This window comes from Ailuropoda melanoleuca, chromosome 1 (assembly GCF_002007445.2).
Source record: "Ailuropoda melanoleuca isolate Jingjing chromosome 1, ASM200744v2, whole genome shotgun sequence".
NCBI classification, from domain to species: domain Eukaryota; kingdom Metazoa; phylum Chordata; class Mammalia; order Carnivora; family Ursidae; genus Ailuropoda; species Ailuropoda melanoleuca.
In genome coordinates this window covers 57,164,588-57,183,327 of record NC_048218.1, presented here as the reverse complement: position 1 = coordinate 57,183,327, position 18,740 = coordinate 57,164,588, and the positions used below count along the sequence as shown (strand labels likewise).

General features: G+C 43.9%; 1 protein-coding gene across 1 annotated transcript; it reads left to right on the top strand.

The window, feature by feature from the left end:
• Nucleotides 1–17,356: 17,356 nt before the first annotated feature.
• On the top strand, nt 17,357–18,149 carry ZNF80 (zinc finger protein 80). The gene is given in 4 exon segments (XM_011230194.1): nt 17,357–17,414; nt 17,417–17,477; nt 17,479–17,530; nt 17,532–18,149. Coding segments are annotated over 4 exon segments (789 nt in total).
• The last annotated feature ends 591 nt before the right edge of the window (nt 18,150–18,740 follow it).

Here is an 18,740-nt window from a genome sequence, read left to right as displayed (position 1 = left end):
CGATTTCGGCTCAGGTCATGATCTCAGGGTCCTGAGATCAGTCCCCTCCATCCCCTCATGGGGCTCTGTGCTCAGCGGGGAGTCTGACTGAGATTCTCTCTCTCCCTCTCCCTCTGACCTCACCCCTTGTGTGCCCCCCCACTCTCTCTCTCAAAATAAGAATAAAATAAAACAAAATAAATTACACTGTGATACCATGTCTCTCCATCCCCCACTGGATTGGGTGAAGTCAGAATTGTAACAATACACTTTACTCCTGAGGCTGTGGAGAAGCGAGTAGTGCCATAGAATGTTGCTGGGAATACGAAAGGACATCATTCCTTTGGAGGAGAATTCATCAGTATCTACCAAGGTCACAGCTGTGTTTACCCTTTGACCCAGGAATCCCACTTCTGGAAATCTATTCTAAGGATATAACTTCACAAATACAAAATGCCATATGCACAATGTTATTCACTGAGGCATTATGCGTACTTGCAAATAAACATGAAATGGCTCAAATGTCCACCAGAGTCTAGTTGAATAAACTGTGACCCCAGTCCCTATGGCATCCTCATGTGAAGCACAACGAGGCAACCATGAAAAGAATGAAAGTAGTCTCCATGTATTAATGTGGAGGGATCCCGCAGACTTGTGAAATGAAAAGGCGTGGTCCACAAAGTGTGTATAATATGCAACTCTCATGGGAAAAGGTAAAGGGAATAAGAATATGAGCACTATTTTTCCTATGTTTATAATAAGAAACACTGTAAGAATTCATCAGAACTCAGTTTTTTTTTTAAAGATTTTATTTATTTATTTGACAGAGATAGAGACAGCCAGCGAGAGAGGGAACACAAGCAGGGGGAGTGGGAGAGGAAGAAGCAGGCTCATAGCAGAGGAGCCTGATGTGGGGCTCGATCCCATAATGCCGGGATCACGCCCTGAGCCGAAGGCAGACGCTTAACTGCTGTGCCACCCAGGCGCCCCCAGAACTCAGTTTTTTTAAATTAGTTAACAGATGGCAGAAGAGGGGGTGAGGAGGGAGGGGACTGGGACGGAAGAGAAACTTCTTTGGGTATAGCTTTTAACTTCTAGAATGTAAATGTTTTACATAACTAAAAAAATACAGATTATATAAAAATAAAAACAAAAGGCCATTCCTAAAATTGAAGGAAAAAAAGAAACAAATTAACCTAATTGCATTAAAAATTAATAGCAGAACCACACAGAGAAAATAGTCAACTGAGTTTAAAACTTAGTACTTTGTATTTCCTTGGTGGGATATATTCTAGGACAAGCAAATATATTCTGGTCATTCAGTTTTCTTATTATTTTGAAACAACAACATAACGAGTAAGTAATTATATTGATGTTGTGGGAAACAAAGCTTTTCAGCATAGAGGAAATAGAAATATAAATTCAAATAAAACCCTGTAGTGTTAAATTTGAATTTGAACTATCAATACAGTTGATTTTAAATCAATACATGATTTCCATATATACATAATATATGAATATATATATTTTCTTGAATGAATGAGTTCCAGAGTCAGTGCATATAATATATTCTTTTAAATCATATATTTAACCAAATATATACATTCTTTTAGATCATCTCCTGAAAGCCAGAGTGAGAAACCTCAGAAGAAACCAAACCTGCCCCCACCTTGACCTTAGACTTCTAGCCTCCAGAGCCGTGAGAAAATAAATTTCTGTTGCTTAAGCCATCCAGTCGTGGTATCTGTGGGTGTTATACGAGCCCTAGCAAGCTAATACAGGGTGATAATGACATTGTGGTTACAAAGGAAAAATTTTTAAAGATTTTTACTGAAATTTTTAAGTGTGAAATGTCCTAATGTTTGTGATTTTTAAATCCTTAAAAAATAATTTTTAAAAAAAGGTACACAATGTTGATTGTTGAATATAGGTGATAGGAATATGAGTATTAAGTATTATCTTTCTACTTCTGTATAAATTCAAAATTCATAGTAAAAAGTCAAAATTGAAGGACAGGTAACATTCAGGTACAGCCGGGAGAAGGTAGCTGGGGCACCAGGAAGGATGCCCAGGCAGGATGGGGAAGCCCAAGGACAAGGACGAAGAGCTGGTACTGGGGAGCGAGGGAGGGCAGACTCCTTATAAGGAGGCCCCCACCTATTTCAGGATTGAGCTCTGGGGCCTCTGTCTTTTAACCCACCTGTATGTGATACAGGGTGATTAGAATTCAAGTGTGCATGGAGTCAGGGGAATTGCCAATAGGAAGGCTGGGAGAAGAGAACAATTAAAAATGAATTTGGTTTGGCTGTAAAACATTACTAATCTCAGTCGCTTACATTAACTACCAAACATTTAAGTATAAATACCATTTAGCATAATAATAATTATGCATAAAACTGAAAAATACAGTTGGAAATATATAATTAATTTAAAATGTCATAATAAGTAAAGGAGCTTTTCAGGATTTAGCCAAATTCCTCATATTGGATAGGCAGTTCCTAGTCTGAGCTAAGGCTGCCTGATTCTCTGTCACAACAAATCCAGCAGCCCGAACACATTTCTGCATGTCAATCAATCAACAAATATTGAGCACTCACTTTGCAAAACTGCTATACTAGGCATTATGGTTGATACAAAAAAGAAAAAGTTTATCCAAGGAGTCTTAGTAGAAAGTCTTAGACCCAAACAAACATAACGTAAAATAGCAGGTGGACTGACTGTATGTGCGAACGAACGGTGGAGACCAGCAAAGTAGACTGAGAAGATAGTCATTTGTATTGGGTAGAAAAGGAAAAAGGTAGTTGTGTGGTTGCAGCAAGGCTATCTAATCTTGGAGCGAGGAGATACATCTAAATGGTACGTAGGCACAGGCGGAAGCTGTAACAAGTGTTGGCACGCGGCCAATGCCTGGACAGAGTCGCAATGACAGTGTTAATTCACATACCCAGACTCGTGGGCAACACTTCAGAAACATGATGGGACCCTCGGGCATGCTTCGACTGAATGTTTACAAACACACACTAGGACAAACAAAACAGCATGGACGTGGCTGGTGTCCCGGCTCAAGGGAAGATATGATCGAAGTCTCAGTACAAGTAGGGACTACTGGTTCGTAAGGGCCCCACCTGATGTCACAGGGGCTGCTGTGCAGGGCCTGTTCCCTTGGGCAAATAGGGCAAGTGGGAAACACAGATGCCCGATGCTCCTTTAAAAGGCGCTGGGGACACGGTGCCTCTTGTGGGGCAGGAGGGTGAGTGGAAGACTCAGACCGTGACTCAAAACAGGCGCACATTCTCTTGGCCTTGTAGAATCAAAACCACCTTTCCAGAGTGTCAAAAAGACTTCAAAAGAAAGGGGAGACGTGATCTGAGGAATGAATAACCAAGTAGAATTCTGCCACATGGGGGAAAACAGTCACAACTGAAGTGTGGCCTCCAGAGCTCCATTTGGCTTTCGGTAGGAACTTCCCCAGCCCTTCCACCAAGCTAAACCACTTCCTGCCTCACCAGAACGATCTGCTGTGAAGATCATAAGACTGCACACAGGGCTAAGCCCACCAAGGCTTTTTATATTCCTGCTTCTCTGAACCAGCACCAGAAGTCCGAGGCTCCTAGGTCAATGCTTATAACTTGGGCTCTTCTTTCTTTAAGGGTTTCATCTGAACCAATTTCCCACCCTTCCTGCCCACCCCACTCCAAACGCTTCTATTCTGCTGTCTGGGTCTCGTGGATTGTCAACATCAAGATCCCTTTTATCTTCAAAAGGGGTTCTTTAAATCACTTGTTTTCAGACTGTGAGCCTAGTCCAGCAGCAGCACATTGCTTGAAACTTGGAAGAAATGCAAATTCTCAGGCCCCAGCCCAGCCCCACTGAATCCCAGTCTCTGGGCTGGGACCAGCAGTCCTCCAGGTAACAAGGCCTCCGGGTTGTGAAATCCTCCTGCATGGACTGTCCTCCCAGATCCGAGAGCAGCCTGTCTCGCCGCCTTGATCCCTGCAGCGGCCCACTTTCCTTCTTGCATGCTCATCAACATATCCCACCCTAAATAGCAATGAGGTCAGCTCTTCTGCTTTTGATATTCAGCTCTAACTTCTAATGCCACCACCACCACCGCGACATAAATACACTACTCCTACATCATCCTGTCTGAATTTCTTAGAACCAGTTCTCTTTCCTTTTACTCTGAAACAATGGTCTCCACAGTTTTTGCTTTTAATCAGTTAAAAAAAAATTAAGCAATGACCTTCCAAATGTATATGAAGTATGTACACATAGGGCTGTAGTAATATATTTTATACATTATAAAACAAAACCTGAGAACAGAAAAAAATAGATGTTACATAAAAATATTGAAATAACAAATGTGAGATCTTTATGTACCCCAATGACTCATTTTGTACAAATTATGTTGCAGACATCAGCTTTGCAGGAATTGAGACATTGCAAGGGCCGTGCTTCCACAAGTTTCTAGACCCAGAGACAGGTAGGCCCTCTGACCGGGAATACAAGCTAGGCTTTTGCAGTTGTGTCTTAGTATATAGTAAACAACAGTGCTCCTAGAAATAGTCCCAGGTTTGTAGCCTTTGCCAATGGTACGGGTGTAAATACTCCCACGGTGGTGATTTCAAGCTGCCAGCATGATGTCACTGAAGGTGAAGTTTGAAAAGTGCACAGGCGTCTCGAACAAGCCAGTACAAGCCAGCTCCCGTGCTGGATTTTTGTGCCCAAAATTTCTTGGTGAAGGTCTATTTTTCAACTAATTCCCTTTCTTCTAGGGAACTGGTTTCCTAATTAAGCATTCTCTAATTAACGCGCTCCCTTTTAATTTTTCAAAACCCCAGCTACGGCTGCGGTAGATCAGTCCTTCTGGCTCTGGTGGGGGCCCCCACACCTGCCACAGGAGCAGATGGCCACCTGGGATTTGTCCACTGGGGGATGAGAGCAGTGGGTGAGAGAAACAGTGGCAGCCATGCCTTGGATCCTTGCCATATGACCCTATGTCCAAGACAGGAGCTAATGCAGATACGTCCAGCCTATACAGAGGGAGGCTGCAGCTCGGATCCCTCCCAATCCCGTGCTCTTGAACTGTAATCGCTTCTGCCGCTCTGTTCCCCACCCAGCGTGCAAACCCCAAACCTGACAGCAGCGAGGAGGTGGAAGCTCTTGAACTTTTAGAACCAAATGGAAGTTAAAAATGTATAATTTTTAGAGAGAATTTGCACACACACGCCCATGTGAACCCACACACACATGCAGGGGAGGGACAGAGGGAAAGGGAGAGAAAGAATCTTAAGCAGGCTCCACGCCCAGCTCAGAGTCCTACCTGGGGCTTGATCCCACGACCCTGAGATCATGACCTGAGCCAAAATCAAGAGTCAGGAGCTTAACCGACGGAGCTACCCAAGTGCCCCTAAAAAATAATTATTAATGTGAGAACTTATTAATGTGAATGAAGCTACAAAGCTAAGAAGAAGTAAAATTTGGATTTGAACCCAACGAGGCTGACCCCAGAGCCCATGCTTACGGTGACTCATATTCTACTGTCTACCTCTGCTATCCGGTGTCTTTGGAGTAGCTGGTACTGAAGAGGGTAGAAAACCCAGAGCAGTGTGCCCCTGTCCTCAAGACGCTTTCCAAAAGCTTACAGGATCCCTAAGAAAGCAAGACTAATGTAAGTGAAGTAATTAGAAAATCTTAGCAGACAGCCTGTAATTAGCTGTAATGTAATATCCCCCACGGCTAAGAAAAATGCTTCCTGGTGGAGACCATGAGACTTAACCCCTGCCTCCAGAGCTATAATCACTCTTTTAAAAAATCAGAATCTAGGTCAGACAGGGCCCTCGGCCTGCAATCTGGTACTGTAATTCTCTCTCCCAAGGAATCCCACCTGACCAAACGACAGAGCCGCAGAACAGCTATACGAAGTTGCAGCTTATGCACAGTGTTTTTCACTTTTCTCAGACTAACGAAAAAAATATGTTTAGACCTCTGTTTAAAAGTTCCTGGTTCTCACATGCCACTGAAGCCATAAGTCGGAGCTCTGACCTTTCACCCCATCCTCTCTCTCTGGTAGTATCAATTTTTGAAGGCTGCCCGCTGTGGTCCATCCTAAACGAACAATGTGGTTAGAAGCTAGATATCCCTAGAGGAAGAGGAACTTTAGAAATCCAAACTTGTTTCTATTCCCACTGCTGTGGGATAAACTACCTGAAAACTCAGTGACTTAAAACAGCAGCCATTTCTCTAAGGTGAGAAATTCATAGCTGGTGAGTATATTAGTTTGCTAGGGCTCCCGTAACAAAGACCCACAGAGTGGGTGGTTTAAACAACAAAAACTAATTTTCTCACAATTCTGAAGCCTAGAAGTCTAAGACTAAGGTATTGTCAGGCAAGGTGGATATTTTTCTGAGGCCTATTAAAGTAACCAGGTTAGGTCCAAGATGGCGTCACTCATGCTAAGCCCCACATCAGCAAACCAAAACTTCACTAAGTTTCTGTTAGGCTCTCCCAGAAAAGGAAGGCCTAGATCAACCTATCAGCACAAGTTACCTGACCTGGCTCTAAGATTTATCTTTGCTCCGTGTAAGGAAAGCAACTCTGTTTTGACCAGTCAGCAAATGCCCAGTATAACGTCCTTGTTCCTGCTCACATTGGTCTTTAAAAACCCTCTCACTTTGCACAACTCTTTGGAGCTCCTTTCTAGCTTATAGACTAGATGCTGCCTGATTCACAAACTGTTGAATAAAAGCCTACTAGACCAATAAATTGGCTGTCGAAAATATTCTTTTTAACAGGCCTCTCTTCCTGCCTTGTAAGTGGCCATCTTCTCCATGGGCCTTCACATAGCCTTCCCTCTGTATGTGTCTGCATCCTAATCTCCTCTTCTTAAAAGTGGATTATGGCCCACTCACATAATCTCATTTTACCTTTATCTCCACTTTAAAGACCCACTTTCCAAATATAGTCACATTCTAAGTTACATTCTGAAGTACTGGTGGTTAGGATTTCAACATCTGAATTTGGCAGGGGGATACAATTTGGGCCATCACAGTAAGTTTTTTGCTTCTGGTGCATTCACTGATGTCATTCCTTGGAACTCAGTTGGCAGATGGGAGGGTCTGGAGGGTCCAAAATGACTTCAGTTGCATGTCTGGTGCCTTGGCGAGGACGGCTGGAAGGCTGAGCTCAGCTGTGCCTGTTGACCAGAGATCAAACTTGACATACTCACCCTGGACATCTTGGGGTGGTCAGATATTTTAGACGGATGCTAGTACCTCAAGAGGATTGGGCATGACTTTTATGACCTAGCCTCAGAAGTTACAGAGCACTACCTCTTTGGCCAAAGTAGTCTCAAACCTGCCCAGATTTGAGAGGAGACATAGACCCCACCTCTCAATGGAAGGAGTCTCAAAGAATGTTGGGTCATTTTTTAAATTGCTGTAAGTTATTTATAGTTCAGCCATACCATCTATAAAGTTTCCTACCACTCAACATCTTGACACAAATGAAAAGAGCTCAATAAATATCATAGTTATTTTCAGTCTTGTGGGTTCTTCTCTGCTTCTTGAGAGCTAATGAAGGTGACCAGGGTTTATAAGAACCAAATGGTCCCTTTCTGGCCCCACCTGCCATCTGATCTCATTAATTCTTCAGAATCTTTCCTAGTGGTCCAAACACTCGAACTTTTGCATGGTGGATCCTTGTTCACTAATTTGACTGCTGTGCAAGGTCATAGGAAGGCCTGACTTCCTATAGTCTCCACACCCACCCCATCTCTTCATCATGCCTGGAAGATATTTTGTGATGCCCTCTGTTTCCTTTTTTGAGCTATTTTACTGGACGCTGGCCTGTCACTCCTGTATCTCAGAGCTACCAATTTTCTGTCTTTCATGCCACTTGCCCTGCTCCCATTTCAGCCCCTTCTTTTTATTGTAAAAATTGGCATTTGTGTATGTCTGACCCAGGTGGGGCAGGTCTTCCAAGAAAGACTAGAAAATTTGCTGAAAAGACTGGAATGCCCAGGAGACAAGACTCCATATGAGAAGACAGCATAAGGCACGGGCAGTCTGATTTAGGAACAAAGCCTCAGTTATCAGAATCTCCGCTCTTATCAGTTCTTAAATGGCTTGTGCCACTTGGATCCATCCTGGCTCCGAACCCTTAGACATAATCTGGATCCTGGATCCTGGTGAGAGAGAAGACTTAAAATAAATACAAAGATCTATTTTCCTTCCTACTTTAAGACCCACTTCTGACCTGGACAACTGATGATGGGGGGGGGGAATTCTCTACCTGGGTGACCCATAGGCACCTAAAACTCACCATGCTCCAAGCTGAATGTAACATTTCCACCCCAACACACTCATTTCTGTGCTTTCTATCTTAGTTGGTGGCATCCATCTAAACTGTCATCCAAGTTAGAACCTAGAAGTCATTCTTGACACCTGGTTTTTCTTTACCACTACCCAACATCCAATTACCAAGTCCTTAAATTTTTGGAATCTTCCCCCACTTCCACATCTCTCATGTCCCTGCCAAAATGGAAGCTTTCATCATCTCTCACTTGGAATACTTCAGTTGCCTCTCATTAGCCCTTGGTTTGATCCACCTAAAACTCAGTACGAACCTGTTATTTCCTTAAATCGTGTCCGCAATGCCTATTAATCTACAAAATAGAGTCCAAAGATTTTCAGCAAAGGTGTTTCATCTAGCACTCAACTCCCCCACGAGTGTAGGTCCTGATGACATCTGCAGTCTACCTCTCTTCATTCACTCTTGTACTTTTTACACCTACGACCTCAAGTTGATTGTTCTTTTTCCAGCATATTGGCTATTTATTAACTGGAGTAAGCCAGGTGGTATCAAAAAGATTTTCTATATTATTAGGCTCTTCTTTTGGCTAAAAAAAGAATTTTCTTGGGTTTTGTGTTTGTTTATTGGTTTGGTTTGGCTTGGTTGCCTGTTTGGGTTTCAGGTTGAAGACTTCAGCACCCTGCAGTTTGGGATATATTGGAGGCAAAATCAAACAAACAAACCCAGGGAGCTCACCATTGTGTCATTTCTCAAGTCTTGAGTTTCAAGGCAACACATCTTTTCCTTTTACCTTTCAGAATCTCTCTGTGTGTGTTGTGTTATGTGAGGAATTTTTTAGCTATCAGAGGGAAACCCAGTGAGAAATGGAGCTAACCTTTCTTGGCCAGAACCAGAGTCCATCAATTAAGCTTTAATGAATAAATCAAAGACACTTCTTGAGAAATATTTAGAGACCACACCAGTTGGGCATTTCGAAGGATTATACTCTTTCTATTATGGGAAATGTTTAAGAGGGGATTCCCCAGGGAAGTGCTGGTCTGGGCTCTGGGATGTACTCTGAATGTTGGAATGTGCTACTCTCTATCAACTCTTAGGGAAGAAATTCAAACTGTGAGCACAATAAATAAAAACCTATGAAACTGAGCACTGTCTTATGAAGACTCTAGAGAGACAGTGGGCTGGAATAAATCAGGCTGTCTTGTATCAGGCTAATTCCAGAGAACAGCACCACGGTAATCAGTCCTATCTCTTACCAAAGGTCAAAACAGTGCTAGGACATTCCCAGATGAGTTCCATTTACTCCCGTTGTGAAAGGGAAGCCGAAAAATCTTCAAAACAGTTGAAGGTCTCAACTAGTAACACCCACATCTGTCTGGTTGCTGATAGAAGAGACTTCAAGTTGGCAGCTTTGGGCAACTGTATGGGGCAGCCTTTAATGGCTAAGAAAACAAGAACCCTAGGACAACCGAGACTGGGAAAGCATGGTTTGGGAAATCCCCCATTTAGGCTTTAGTAAAGACTATATTCAGAATCCCTCCCTCCTTATCCTAGCCCATCTCCTGTGGCTGGGAATGATGGCTTGGGAAGGATGGGAACGGGGGGAGTTAGTTAATGAGTTCTTAGAGGTGGAATGATCATCCATCCAGACACTTAGAAATGGTAAGACTGGACCAGACTTTTTGGCAAAGGACTTTGAGAGTTTTGAGGTGGGGAATCCTGAGATATATTGAATTAAAATAGAACACAGTGGCCCATGGGATATTTGTTCTTTAAATCCCAAATTGTAGTTATAAATGTAGTTATGGTTTTATGAATTCATGAATTCTGCTTCTGATGGCATTTTCTCTTTAATATCTCCTTCCTATTCTGAGATATATGCATTTTTTTGACCCTTGGACCCATTATGTCCCATATCCCAAAGTCTCACTGAAGACTGAGATAACCCAAAACTGGTAAGGGAGAAATTCATAGATCCAGATAATTTGAGCTAATCCCTCATTTTCCAAATGAAGAAGCTGACGGGTGAAGTGAATTTCCCGAGGTTATCCAGCAAGTCCATCCTATCTCAAACCTACACCTCCCCATTTGGAGTTGTCAAACCTTCCTAGACCAAGAAACAGTAAAGCTTTCTCTCTGGTTTCCTAGTCCTGAATCTTTTCAGCAGGATATTACAGAGTGAGACTTTGACATCTCATGACAACCTGTGAAGGATTTGCTGTTGGCCTGGTAATGGGGAAACATGCCAATGAAGAAATAAATAAATTTTATTTATTTATATATACGTATATGAATAATTGAGGAGTCGGGCAACCTGTCAGCAAATGGTAGACAAGTAGAACAGACAAGAAGCACATGGGAAACCTCCAGTCAGAAAGAATATTTTCTGAGGAAAACAGAAACTCATCCTTCCCTACAGCGACCACCATGGGGAGGGACTGCAGAATTCACTGGGCGTCTGAGAGGCAGGTGTTCAGCTCGCCGCTGCAGCTCCGGGGCCCAGAGGCAACTCCCACAGCAGGGAAGGAGGAGGAGCTGGTCCCAACTGTGGCACCGGTAACAACTGGCTCTTGCATTGGAAGTGGGGGGCTCCCTGGTGAGGCGGAAACCGAGCATCCCACACAAAGGGAAGTTGGCTTCCCAGACAAATAACCAATGGCTATGCTTCACTGAGTTTTAAGTTTTGGTATTTTTCTTTGTTGTCTGTGGGACTGAATATCGCCTGAAGCAGTAAGCAGCAGTGAAAGACTTCTATGTGGGCAGGTCATTCTCCTCTTTGGGCCTCCGGAGCATGACGACGGTAATACCGCAATAGCTTGCTCCAGTGACAGATGGTCAGGAGACTTTTGTGGGGAACATTTTGTAATGTAGGAAAGTATCAAATCACTGTGATGTGCCCCTGAAACGAATAGGATATTGTATGACAACTATACTTCAGGAAAAAAGGGGTATAAAACACCTTTTTCTGAATTACAGAAGGAATCAAATTAGACACGACGTGTAATCACTCAAGGACCGTGTGCCAGGCACTGTGCTTCCTACTCCAGGAGCTAGAAAGGTGAGTTCGACAGGAGGCCTGTTCGGCAAGCCAGGGGTTGTGGGGGGAGTCAGGCTGAGCACATGTGCCTCATCACCAGGCGGAAGGTGAAAAGTGATATGAGATAAAGCCTAAAGGACTAGGGACATACAAAGGAGAGTTTATTCCTAATGGGGAGAATCAGAGAGAATCCACGTTTTTAGAGGAAGGGCATTTTCGGGGGGCCTTGCACGTTTAGGACTAGAAACTTGCCAGGCAGGGACAAGGCACAGATAAAGAGGTGAAGGAAGAAATCACATGTGAGTCTGGAAAGGATGAGTACTTTCTAACAGGAGGAAGAAGAAGATTGAGTTAACAAGTTTTTAGAGTCTGGTTGGCCACCAGAAGTGCCTGGGAAGATTTAGTTGTTTCTTTGTTTCCTTTTGCTTTAAATAGAGTCTTAAGCTCCCATGGATTCCCTCCTCTAGGAGCCTGGGCTGGGAGAGGGGAGCAATCAAAAGACCCCCAGCGCTTCATGCTGTTTGAACTCACCTTTAAAAACATTTTGAGGGGGACTGGGATAGGCCGGTGATGGGTATTCAGGAGGGCACATACTGCATGGAGCATAATGAATCATGGAACTTTACATCAAAAACTAAGGATGTACTGTATGGTGACTAACGTAGTAAAAAATTTTTATTAAAAAAAATTTTTTTGAGACCTTTCTTTTCCATTGGACTTTTCTTCCGGAGGCAGAATACGTGCCAGCAGTGAAATATATCACTCATGTCAGTCTCTTTAAAAGTCACTGTTCTGATTTTCATTTTCCTGCCTGCAGGTCAGGAAACCTTGTTGCTAAGAGCTCAGATGCCGTGAGCTTTTTGAGTTGCTCTTGCCCATCTCCTTATTGAAGCAATGAAAGGGCAGCAAGGCAGGCTTGCTGTGGTGGGAGGGGTGGGACTTCGGGGCATTCAAGAAATCTGTGGGTGTGTCTGAGGGCAGGTGCGGGTGCCCCACCCGGCCATGGGGTGTGTAGGGTTAGCAGCGGCTGAGGGAGGCTCTGAGCAGGGCCGGGAGCCTTCTGGTTCTCTTCCATCTCCCAGGCCTATTCCTGGCCCCTCCGCTCCCCTCGTCTCAATCAGCACAGAGTGAAAAGGAGAGAGGAGATTTGGCACCACAGCAAGGCCCTGGCTGTTTTCACACTAAGTTCCTCTTCCTCCTCCTCCTCCTCCTCTGTGTTTTCTGCAGAACCACGGTAGACAGATCTGACGAGGCGAAGGCAGATCCTTCTGACGTCCACATTTGAATAGGATAAATTTGGAGAAGACTCGAGGCTTAGCAGCACAGATGAACTTATGAAGGAGCTGGTGCTGATGGAAAGAAGTGGAAGGGCATCCTGCCACGTTCAGGGACTTTCCAGGTGGAAAGAACCCGCTCCGGGTCTTCTTAGGGAAGGAACTGCCATCCTTTGCTGTTCGCCCTGGACGCGGGAATCAGATTCTAAATTGAAATGATGGGAATATTTCTATTTCTGCTAACTGGCAACAGAACAGATCTGAAAACTAAAACATGTATTTTCTAGAACAGGTGAAACACAGTGTTCACCAGGGAAAGTTCATCATATGGAAACACCTTCTAGAAGAAGTGGACACCACAGAGAAGTAGAGGTCACGGAGCCGCTGTGGTGCCAAGAAGCTAAATGTTCTGTGTGGTCCTATGGAACTTCATCTGCATAACAGACAAACAGGGACCTCAGCAGACCCTGTCTACAGAAATGTGTCCCTTCTGAGGATGGATTTAGACTCTTCAAAGAGTTGCAAGGCTGATGATCTCCACTCACTCAGGGCTTCTGGAAGGAGATCCCCACGGAGCTTGTGGAAATGCAGCCTGGATGACACTGTGGATGTCCTATATCAGGTGTTATTTAAAACAAAATAACCAGGGCGCCTGGGTGGCTCAGCTGTTAAGCATCTGCTTTCAGCTCAGGTCATGATCCCAGGGTCCTGGGATCAAGCTCTGTGTCTGGTTCTCTGCTCAGTGAGCCTGCTTCTCCCTCTCCCACTCCCCCCTGCCCCCACTTGTTTTTCCTCTCTCGCTGTCTCTCCCTCTGTCAACTAAATAAATAAAATCTTTTTTAAAAAATTTTTAAAAATAAATAAATAAGAAAAAATAACTTAGCCTTTGGGAAAGTTGAAATGGTAACTCCATGTTTCAATTTTTGAGGAACGACTATTTTCTAGAATGCCTGCACCACTTCACATTCCCACCAGCAGTGATGAGGTCTCCAGTTGCTCCACCTCCTCACCAATACTTGTTATTTTCAACTGAGTCATCCCACTACATGTGAAATAGTATCTCAGTGTGGTTTTGATTTTCATTTTCTTAATGGCTAATGACATCGAGCATCTCTTCACGTGCTATCGGTTATTTGTATATCCTTTGTGAAGAAATAGCTTTTCAAATTCTTTGCCTGTTTTAATTGGGCTTTTTGTCTTTTGATGATTAAGTTGTAAAAGTTATACAACTGTCAATATACAATTTGTAAATATTTGTTCCTATTCTATGGGTCGTCTTTTCACTTTATCAGTGGTGTCCTTTGAAGCATGGAAGTTCTTAATTTGAATGAAACCCAATTTATCTATGTTTTCTTTTGTTGCTTATGCTTTCAGTGTCGTGTCTAAGAAGCCATTACCTAAACCAAGATTGCAGAAATTTACACCTATGTTTTCTTCTAAGACTAATTGTTTTAGCTTGTACATTTTGGTCTACGATCCATCTTGAGTAAATCTTTGCGTATAATGTGAGATAAGAACCCAGGTTCTTTCTTTTGCACATGGATCCAGTTGTCCCAGTACCATTTGTTGAAAACATTATTCTTTCCCATTATAATCATTCTTTTTAATAAAAGCAGCTCTTTTTTCTAACAGTTTTTTATAAGGACAAGTCAAATTAGGCTAGGACCTACCCTAATGACCTCAATCTTAACTTGATCATTTGCCAAGATCCTATTTCCAAATAAATCACATTCACATGTACTGGGGGTTAGAATTTCAGCATCTTTTGCAGGAGACACAATCAACCTGTAACAGTAAGTATGTATTTTCTATATAAATAGTGCTCTATTTTGTCCTAAAAGGAGGTACTAATGGAGGCAGGTAATATTGTGTGAATGTGGGCAGAGTCTCCACTAACAGAAGTAGATACTACACCAATCCATTCTCCTTAAAAGCGAAAGACAGGAACGGAAAATGGGGAAGACAAGACTAAGATGGAATTCAGAGAAAACTCCTTCCTCTCCCTGCACCTTGACTTGGGCCTAGACTCTGGGGAATTAAGGCATGTTTGAGGTGTTTTGGGGTGTTAGAGAAAATATGGATTCTTCTTTAGGGGGGGAAGAATGTGCTCTGAACAGAATACAGTCCTATGGAGGCCCCAGGAGGACGGATTGGGAACTGAGGGCTTTAAGAACAACCATAGCTAGTGGTCAGTTACAAGTTACTCTTTGCGTGGAAGCCCCTTGCAATCCCCAGCCTTCAGCAGAGTCTTATTAAACTCACAGATTGGTCTAATATCAGAGAAAAAGTCTATATTCATGTGTGGACTACAGTGCCAAAGGGAGGCAGAAGAGTTGTGGTGGACACGCTCCCCATGGGCGTGTCCAAGGACACAAATGTACAGGTGGCAGTCTGCACTCACAAGGGTTGTCTACTAGAGTAGCCCCGGCTGACACAGAAGCCTCGTGAGAAGCCCTTGAGAACTGCTGGTAGATGACTTTGAGCACAGCATGACTTCTGTTGTGACCTAATTTGTACCAAGTCCTGACTAAGATACTCAGGCTACTTAAAAGCATTGCTACTGATGGCACAAATGACTGCAAGTCTTAATCATTTCAAAAACTGTTCAGTATCATTGAAACCATATACTGAAAGGCAGATTCACTAAAGAAAAAAAATACTTTTTCAAGAAGCAAAGCTAACTCATTTTGTAATTGCCCGCACTATCATGGTTATGATGTCAGTATTTAGAGGTCAGCATTTCTTGAACTCTTAGAAGTGGATACAACTGACACCAAGGACCACACTTGGAGAACTACTGCTGGAAAGAACTCTGTCTCAAGTGTGCAGCGTCCCGAGACTGATGGGGTCACCCGTCCTGGGCAAGAGAGTCCAGCACCTATGCAGACCAGCTCATGCCTAGCTGCCTTTATCATGGCCATCCACTATGGCCTCCCATTCTAGAGAGAGTCCCGCTGTCTAGAAAATACAGCTGACCCCTCTGCCTTATATCATCACTGCTCTGACTTCCAACAAATCCTATGGATGACAAAACATCATTGGCTTTCCCCAGGGGATGTGTTTGTCCAGTCCTTCATTTCTCCAACCCTAATATTTACATATGTTATGAAAGTGATCAAGCAGGTGGTATCAACAAAAATCCATACTAAACACAATCTCAATTATGAAATATTAGATTTTTCTTTTTGACATCAGGAAAATGAAAAGAGCATCTGCTATCCCCCTTCTCTTCAACATTGTAGATGGAGGTTCTGGCCAGCACAGAAGATAGAAAAATAAAACAAAGTTTAAGTATTGGCTGAAGGTCACCCTGTCAAGCCATCTCACTGGGGGTCCTGTAATGGTAGTATCTTTAGCTCTCTTGTCTTGAGCTGGTCATACTCTCAGAGAAGACCATTCCAAACAGCAAGAAGAGCAGCAATGGGCAGAGGTCCCAACATTCAGTGTGTCAATGACCATCAGTCCTCTTCTTTCTATCTTACCAGAACCTTCAAATCAGCCTCTCCTTTTCTCGTTCCAAGATCCTCTCTTCACGGCCATAACCAGTTCCAGCTTAGGCAGGGGAGGACAGTGGATCAGGGTCCTGCTCAAACTGCTCTCACCTTCCTCCCACAATGGCCTCCACTCCTCACCAGTTCCAGAGGGACTTGGCACTGCTGGGCGCTTAACTTTCCAAGATTCTGCAATGTCAACTGTGATGCTTCCAATTCCCTGCTACAGCCTAGGCTAGAACATTCTTGGACTGCTAAGTAATGTTCTATTCTGCAGAGAAGCCGTTTACCCATCCTCTTTCCTGGACTCCCTCCAGGAGTTTGCTGTTGTAAACATTCTTGTACACGTCTCCTGTGGCACGCATGGAAAAACTTCTCCTTGGAAAGACTGGTAGAAAGCAAAGCCAGACTTTTTCAAAGTAGTTTTACTAATAATGACAAAACCATACACCACATAAAAGAGATCTTGAATTTTCATGCCTTCTTCAATACCTGGTATTTGGACTGGACTGACTTTAATACCCAGCCCCTGTGTACAGTTTTATGTGGGTCAGTTCAGAGAATAAAGCAGCATTCCCTGTATCACCAAATTCCTTGCATGCATGTTCACATGCATATTTGAGTGCGTGTTTGGAGGTTCTCCCTGACCCAACTGGAGGGCACTTCCTACTGCTCGTATGATCTTCCCTCCAGGGTAAGTGAGAATTCAATTCCCAGAAGTAAAAAAAGTGAAACTGAAGCCCCCTGGGACTTGTAGTCCCAATGCTGTGGCTGCGCGCAGTGCTCTCTGGTATCTGTAGTCGCAGGCACACTCTGCACTGATGAAAGTGCTGCCGTATGCACCTTTTGTCTTGTTAGATGGTGGCAGTATTCCGGGGAGCAGTGTTTGCACCTGTCCATGACCTTCACTTGGAAGGACTGAGGGCAGCCAGACCAGGCCCAGCGGACCCTATTCTGAGAAATACCACTGGAGACTACAGACCCCTGGTCTCACTGGAGCATGCAATTCCCAAACCAGAGTAGACCTAACAGCTTGAAGTGCCAGTAAGAGACAGAGAGAGGTCTTTGCTGAAGCATCCATCCAGGCAACAGGTTAAACCCAAGACCAGCCCTCTTTGTCTTAGAAGGCCTACTTCAGGGAAGACGCGGGAAGCCAGCAGGTCCTCCAGGTTGGGGCAAACCAGAGATCAGGAAGGGTTGTTGGAGAGCAGGAAGGTCACTTGAGACCAGCTACAGTCTCCCGGAGGGAGACCCTCCTGGAGAAGATGAGCCTTGAACACAACAGGCTGGGGACAGATGAGAGTCTGTACTCAAGGGTTTTCCAAAGCAAGACGCTGCAGGAGATGCTACTCATGACTGTGACTCACAGGGACCAAGTAAAGACACTGGTTCATGCAGGGAAGACCCTCTACAAATGCAAATAATGTGGGAAAGTGTTCAAACGAGAATTGCCACCTTGTTTGACATCAGCGGGTTCACACTGGATGAAGCCTTAGGAATGCCACATGTGAAAAGGTAGATTTTGCTCGACACATGAAGAATCACACCAGGGAGAAGCTCTGTAAGGGCACAGAGTGTGGGGAGGTCTTTAACGAGAGGCCACACCTCACGCACCACCAGCAGATCCACACTGGCAGGAAGCCCTCTAAGTGCAGTGAATGTAGAAAGACCTTCAACTATCACTCTGTTTTTGTCCAGCGTAACATGACCCACAATGGTGAAAAACCCTTTGAGTGTGGGAAAGCCTCTCACTACAACTCTTCCTTAACTCAACACAGGAGGATTCACACCAGAGAGAAGCCCTACACAGGCAGCAAATGTGGAAAGACCCCCTTCTGCTCTGACTTTATCTGACACGGTAAGACCATCACAGCACAAAAGCCCTATGAGTGTAAAGAATGTGGGCAAGGTTTTTCCTACAGCTTCTCCCTCACTCAACACACCATAAGTCACACTGGAGAGAAGCCCTATGAGTGCAGTGAGTGTGGAAAGGCCTTTGCCTGCCACTTTGCTTTCATCCAGCATACGACGATACACATTAGAGAAAGGAAACATTGAGTACAAATAGTGTGGGAAAGCCTTTGTGACAGCTTTTCTTCCCCTAGACACTTTCCCTAGGAGTGGTGCTGGGAAGAAGCACTCTGAACGCAGTGAGTAGAGGAAAGCCTTAAGCTGTGCTCAGCGCTCACTCAGCATTGAAGAATTCATGCCAGAGAGAAACACCTTGAGCGTAAGATAGTGGGAAGACCTTTTGCACCTGCTTACCTCAGTCAATATCCAAGACCTTATACAGGGAAAAGACCTCTTGAATGTAACAACTACGGAAAATCATTAGGTCACAGGAAACATCGTACTTGGCATCTGAGAATTCCTGTAGAAGAGAGAGCTCTCTGTTATTGCACACTTAAAAGAAAGGTCAGCCACACATCTGCCCATAGGCTGCGTCACTCAGCTGCCTCAGGATTATTTCAAAGAACAAGCTGGAGGGAGCTGTAGAAGAGAAAAGAAAAGGAAATGAGTGCACAGCATCTCTTAGATGTCTCTGAAAGCCATGCATATGAAAATGTGCATATGTTTCTTTCTTTGGGGCCCTCTGAAAGTTAACAGGGCCTTGCCCCTTCCTTTGTCCTTTATCTCTGTATTCACTTA